Source organism: Struthio camelus, chromosome 1 (assembly GCF_040807025.1).
Source record: "Struthio camelus isolate bStrCam1 chromosome 1, bStrCam1.hap1, whole genome shotgun sequence".
Taxonomy (NCBI): domain Eukaryota; kingdom Metazoa; phylum Chordata; class Aves; order Struthioniformes; family Struthionidae; genus Struthio; species Struthio camelus.
In genome coordinates, this window is record NC_090942.1 from 77,445,973 (window position 1) to 77,452,921 (window position 6,949).

At 41.8% G+C, this 6,949-nt stretch overlaps 1 protein-coding gene across 50 annotated transcripts in view; it reads left to right on the forward strand.

The window, feature by feature from the left end:
* PPFIBP1 (PPFIA binding protein 1) overlaps window positions 1-6,796 on the forward strand; it is a 125,971-nt gene extending 119,175 nt beyond the window's left edge. For all 50 annotated transcript variants that reach the window (XM_068950180.1, XM_068950246.1, XM_068950217.1 and 47 more), the window contains 5 exons: window positions 924-1,049; window positions 1,903-2,091; window positions 2,653-2,832; window positions 3,154-3,219; window positions 4,114-6,796. In XM_068950180.1, the coding sequence (XP_068806281.1) occupies window positions 924-1,049; window positions 1,903-2,091; window positions 2,653-2,832; window positions 3,154-3,219; window positions 4,114-4,200 (648 nt within the window). In that variant the 3' untranslated portion in view covers window positions 4,201-6,796. The remainder of the gene's footprint in view (window positions 1-923; window positions 1,050-1,902; window positions 2,092-2,652; window positions 2,833-3,153; window positions 3,220-4,113) is intronic.
* Window positions 6,797-6,949: the final 153 nt, after the last annotated feature.

Sequence of the window (6,949 nt, forward strand, 5' to 3'; positions counted from 1 at the left end):
GTGGCTGTCTCCAAAGTTTCTGCCTAAGATGAGTTTGGCCCTGTTATCAGATGGGAAACTGCCATCAGTTTGTACTGGAAGCAGTGTACGCTAGATAGAGCAATGAGTGGATGATGAGGCAAACCAGAGCCTTGGATTTAGATTCATGATGTGTATCTGCAAGAGACTCACAACAGCTTATTTAGCTAGCTAATTTTCAGTTGTCCTGGTGGAAATTACAACTAATCCCAGTGCGTAGTAGGATAAGCAAACCGTGCAGTAAGAATAGTACAGACCTGCCGCCTACTGTGTTCACAGGCACAGCTCGTATTATTTGTCTCAAGCTCCTGTAAACGTGATAGGAAGGAAGATCACTTCCCAGTAGGATAAGCACAAGCTGCCTTACGCACATCTCAGCTCTAGACTCAGAATTATTAGAAAGATAAAGTATTTCATGTTGTGAATTGATTGCCACTTAAAACTGGCCAATTCAAACCATACTCTACCTAGTTGAAAGTGTTGAGATTCTTCCTGTAATGATCACAAAAGCACCAGAAAGGTGGCTCCCTATCAGAGTCTCACTAGTGTCACTATTGTAAAGATTTAAGAGAACCACTCTGAGATGAAGAGGAAGCTTAGAAAACTCAGGAGAGCTCAGCTTATTGTGAACCCTGTGCAATGCAAAGATGCAATATTTCTAATGAAGGTGCAGTTTAGGTCTGCTCTGAAATCTGGCGTTTGGGGAAGGGTTGGGGTTTGGTGAAGACACGTTGTCCAGTTTGGAATTGCTACAAGATAGCAATACAGAAAGTGGAAGTTTTTCTCAAGTGCAGAGTGGGCCTATGTTCATCAAGGACAGGAAAGATTTGTTTCAGTAAAGATTGGGGCTGAGGCAGCTGAATTAGGAGGAGGTCCCTTTGACTGCACATTCCTCCTGTTCACAGAACAACATCACCCCTTCAGAGGTTACGCAGTGGACCAATCATCGCGTGATGGAGTGGTTACGTTCTGTTGATCTAGCAGAATATGCGCCTAACCTGCGGGGGAGCGGTGTGCATGGGGGACTGATGGTAAGGTTTCGGACAGGGTTTTCCATTTAATTGAAAAAAATTATGGCTGAGAATCAGTAGAACGAAGTTCTGACATCTTTGCTGCACATACCTTTGTTTTATCTTCTCATTTTGCTTAATAAGTCACTGTCAAAATGTGTTTCCCTGTTGTTTAAAAGACATTACGTCTTGGCCAATATTAGTTTGGGCAGCAGTGGGTTTGACTACCTGCATTCCCCTCACAGTTTAATTTAGGTACAGCATTTTCCACCTCTTGCCCTATGATGCTGTGCACTGCTATCAAGCTGTTAAATAGCCACCATCTTCCTTCCTAGACCTGGATGTGCTTTTCATGTGTGAGGAAGTCGATTCTTCTGTAAAATTTGTAATTTCAGTGCCGGACCAGTATTGTCTTTAATCGCTCTAGCCTCAGATGCTCCAGGCAAGAGACTTATATTTACAGAAGCTTATTGTGGTGTTTGAGAACTATATCCCTTCTCCAAATGTTTAAGACTGCTTGTTTTCCCTCATTCCTCTAGCTACGTTTTCCAGAATTAAAAGAGGATGATGGGTAAATATTCTGTGACAGCTTCACATATCACATGAGCTAATTGCTTTATCTGTTCCTTTCTTCTTACCTGCTAGTTTGTTCCTATTTAGAACTCGAGAAAGAAATCCGGGAGGCAGCATTTTATGAATCCTGTAACTAGTTAATGCTCTTTTGTCCGTTTGTTGTGTATTTCCTCTAAAATACAAACCAACCCCCAAAACTACCTTAAAGTGACCAAATGAAGAGAGGCATACCTGTTGATGTACTTGAGACCTCATCAGACAGTAAAGACTTCAGCTGGGTTCTCTGTGGTCTGGTTAATAGGTTTTAGAGCCTCGCTTCAATGTAGAAACCATGGCACAGTTGCTGAACATCCCACCAAACAAGACGCTGCTGAGACGGCACTTGGCAACTCATTTCAACCTACTTATTGGTCAGGAGGCTCAGCAGCAGAAACGTGAAGCCATGGAGTCCCCAGACTACGTCCTCTTAACAGCAACTGCCAAAATAAAGGTAGGTCACTTGTTTTGGGTCTGTGCGTGAGCTTCTAGGCAGACATTAAGCTCTTCAGTGTGCTGGTTTTATCCATAATTAGGGTGCAATTCAGTCAGATCTAAGAAAGGGGCTGGTTTACTAATGAAAGCATTAGAGCTGGAGTCAGTCGATCGGGGGTTGACTCCTGTGTCTGCCGTGAACACGCTGCATCCCAGCTCCTCGTGTGCAAACAAGAGGTAGCGCTCTTGTGTGTAGTCCTTCTCTCCGTACTATAAGGTGTTTGGGACAAAGACTGTCTCTTACTATGTATATGCTTGTAGCTTAGTGCAATAGCATTCTGACCTCGTTTGGGGTCCTTTAAATGCTGTTCTCTAACACGGTAGAGTGAGGTTACATATCTTGCTCTTTCAGATATAACTGTTGTGAAATATGACTTATACAGAAGACTTTTGTTAGGAGAGCAGTGGGTTTTGACCCCTCCTCTTCTGCTTGCATTGAAACACCACATGCAAGAGTAAGAGATCTGATAATTCTTTGCCAGCTGTGTAACTTCCTGTCAACTTTTCCTTCATTTATAAGCCAAAGAAACTTGCCTTCAGCAATTTTGGGAGTCTGAGGAAGAAGAAGCAGGATGATGTGGAAGAGTATGTGTGTCCTATGGAACTGGGGCAGGCGTCTGGAAGTGTGTCGAAGAAGGGTTTTAAGTCTGGCTTGGATATCCGAGTATATGACGACGACGATTTGGACAGGCTGGAACAGGTAAACCACTTCTAACAGTTTGGAGTCCGTGTCTGTTTTGTCAGGTTTGATAGAAAACCTTCCTTTTTCAGTGCCCTTTGATTTGGCCCATGAAAGCCCTGACTTCTCGCAGTTGCACAGCACCACTAACAAATGTGTCTCTTGACACAAGAAAGTTCAAGCTGTGAGTGCAGCGTCTTTAGGATCTACTCTGCTATAAAAGTCATCTTCCCTCCTGACAGGACACGCTCCTCCTTTGCTCTGGCCATGCATGGTGTAATCAAGCACACCATTTTGTGTAGTAGCACAAAATTGATGTCTCCCATTTTCTGTTTCTTGTAGATGGAAGATTCAGAAGGGACAGTGAGGCAAATAGGAGCATTTTCTGAAGGCATCAACAACTTGACAGTAAGCCTTAGAAGTGGGGTCTGTGGAATAAGATATCTGTTTTTCTAAGATTAGTCCAAAAATCTTGGCAGTCTCTGGTATTGTGTTTCTCAGGACTGCTATTTAAGTGCCACTTTTCTTCACTGTTAGTGGTGGGTTGGCTCTGTTAAGCAGCTGAATTTTGTAGTTCTGAGGGTGATTGCTCTGATGGATTCCAGTGCACAGTGGGACTCGCTGAGTGTTTAGACGAGGTGAAACACCACTGGTCTTTGAGGACTGCAGGATGTAAAATACTGTGCAAATTAGGGGTATAGTGAAGCCTCATCAAACAAGGGGTCGGATGAGATCCTTTTTCTCACAGGGACAGAAACATTAAAGGGTCCTCCTGGGGGGCTGCACATCCTCCTGGGGGGCTGGAGACCACTGCCCTGTGCTAGCGAACCCTTCGTAGTGCCTAACCCTGCAGCTCCTGGGGCGAGGAGTTCCTGGCAGAGCAGAGGGCCGGCACACGGCTATAGTGCACTGTGGGTGGTGAGTTGCCAACTAAGGGCTCCTGCGCGTTTTCTCAGCAGAAGGGACTCCCCAGCCTGCGCTCTGCGAGCTCTTTGTGCCAGCAGGCCTGGGATTGAGCCATAAATTGATCAGGGAACCAATGTGGGTTAAAGATCTCCTCCTCCTTCCCACTGTTTGTTTTGTTGGTGGATTATTTTGTGGCTGGCTTGATCCCCTGACTGAGGGAGGTTACAGTGCAGCCATAAAAAGCAGAGAGGGCGAGTCCGGAGGGAGAGAACAAAGTGATGGCCAGCAGGGCTCACGGCAGCGTTTGCTGCCAGGCACAAGCCCAGGCAATTTCTAGTTGGGTTGATTTTAGTTATGAGGGCCTGAACCTTGATTCTTCCCTCATTTCCTTTCTAGCACATGTTAAAAGAAGATGAAATGTTTAAAGACTTTATGACTCGCTCTCCTAGCACCAGTATAACAGATGAGGACTCCAACGTGTGACAGTAACCTCCGGGCACTGATAAATGCTCACTTTCCTATGTGCAAGAAACATCATCATTATATGTGATGGGCAACAGATCATGTACATTACATTGCTCTTGCTTCTGTTTGTTAGAAGTGATATTGGGGGTGGAGAATTTAGGAAAAAAAAGAAAAAAAAGAAAAAAAAAAAGGTGCCTACTTTAAAGTTGCCATGAGAAACACCCAGACACTGGTGAATGCTACTTGTTTTTACTATATTTAATGTACAAACTTGGTGATATGTTTCAGAGTGTTGCATTTAAATTTACATGGTATCATAATGCTCCTTTTGCTTATTCATTTCCTGAGGTATTCCTTCATCCTGTTCCAAGATAAAACAAGATGTTAGGTAGAAATACTGCATCTGTAGATGTCATGCATCAGCTTTCTTTAGGGTCTCAGCTGAAAAAGATGTCACTGCTCTCCTTTTCAAATGGATTTGTCCAGCACAAATACCAGTTCTGCCTTTCCCACACTATCCAACATAGGATTTTAGTTATTCGTGCATAATCTCCCAGGTAACTCTTAAGTGTTGCTCTTATTTTTATACTGTTTTATAAAAAAAAAAAAAGTATATGAAGTACATATAAAAGCAGAAATTTAAATTTTGTGATGTAGAGTGATGGAAAGTTTGAGGTGTGGGGGAAGGGGAAAACGTTGTAAAAAGAATATGCCAGTTTGCATACCAGCTGGTTACTGGAAAAGGCAGGCTGACCTTTGGAACTGTTTGCTCTCTTTCCTTTTTGCAAAGTGCACAGTTAAATGATCTTCCATTTGGGGTGAAGCAATTATAAAAGTACATTTCTTCTTGCAGTGACTCTTTCAGTAACTGCAGATTTAAAAGCATCTTATTTCTTGTTCCCAGCAGCAGTTCTACCATTCAGACAAGATTATTAACACTTCTATGACTTAAAAATATTTTGGAGAATTTTCCTCTTGAAGTTGAGAGTACTCCCTGCATATGGAAGGGATATTTCTGTGCTGTGACTAACGTAAAGATGGTATAGTTGCAAAAAAATAAAGTTATATAGAGAAATGTATAGGAAATATATTATTTCATAATATTAAACCTAAGGTGGGGCTTTTCCTCAAAAAGTCAAATATCAAACATGTTGCTCATCATTTTACCTTCTTAAAGCACAAGTCTTTTCTGCTTTGACGATCAGATTTCAAAAATCTTAACTAGCCAGTGGATATCTTTTGTCAGGCTTTCCGTATTACAAGGTGTCCTAGCCAAAAGCAAACAAAAAAGTCACTCTGTTGAACTGGTCATTTGTATGGTGCTGAATGTTGCATGTATTTTAGCACAACGGCATGAAGCTGCTTTGCTTTGTACAGGAAGAAAGCACAGCTAGAATTGTTCCTTGCAGTGTTGTTTTGCTTTAACAAGAGTTTGTCACTTGTTTCATCGCTGTTATTGTTGGAAGGGAGAGTGCGTTTGACACATAGCTTAAAGGATGTTAGATTTCTGCTGATTTTGGTATTCCTGAAATACTGTTACCAAAGTTAGGAAAGGAGGAAAGATTCTTTCAGGCGTTTCAGAAGCGCTCCCATTAGATGTTGAGGTGGACTGGAGACATACACTACCATTATATCATTATGAGCTAATAAGCTATTACCAGTCTGGTTCTTTGAAGGATGTGCAGTGTAGGCTATTATTTATGTACAAAGACGAAAAATTTGATGAGGACCCGTTGTGTTATATATAATAACAAGTGCTGCCATTTTCTCTTTCATAACTGGAGCCAGGCAAACAATCCATAATGTGTTCAGAAAATAGTTTATGCCACTTATGAGTTGTCTACAAGAAGACTGCAACTGAGGCATTATTCAAAATTCCTGACTAAACAATACCTGCAAGTAATTTGTTTATTCCTCTGCTGTTTTGCAGGTGCTCTTTGAGCTATTTTAGGTAGACATCTCCCATTCTATGCTTAGTGACAGCTTTCAGGTGCAAATACTTGTGATACAAATTCACGGCTTGCTTTCTGTGGATACTCTGCAATATGGTTGTTATTTACATGTAGGTTGGGGCTCAGGGCTCTGCTCTGCCAAATGCTGCAGAAGCACCAGAAGTCATGGTGTGGGCTTCTGAGCAAAAGCGTTCCCGTATATTCACTCTTCTAGCAGACTCTCTGGCTAGTGAACATGGCGACTGGATATTCACAGGAAAAAAAGAGGTTAGTGACACAGTGTTACATTCTGAAATAGCCACAGAGAAATATTCTCAGAAAGATGTCATTTAAATCCAGTGCTGTTAACAAGCACATCAACAATTGCATATGAACATTTGTTTTTAAGTCCAATGTGAACAGAACTCTATTCAGAACAATCCTTCTCGGCATTTGCTGGTTAGAAAACAGGTCATCCCTTCAAAGCTACCTATCATCTGAACTTGGATATTTTTTTATGGGGTTGTAATATGAAAGCAAGAGATAAAGTCAGGAAGTTAACATGCACGTGTGCACACAGTTGGTGCCGCTGTGGTATTTTAATTTGTGTGTATTTGAAGAGGGCAGCATAACTACTGTGTATTGCCATGTAAAATCCAATAAAATCTTTGGAAAGTGCCAAATGTTTCTGAAGCTAGTATTTTTTAATTGTATCCCTTTTTTTCTTCTTAATTTCCTAGGAAGCTCTTTTGGGGTTTTTTTGGTTTGTTTTTTCTCTTTGAAAGACAAAGAGGGGAGAAGGGCAGACAAAATTGCAGAGGCTTTGTGCATTCCTT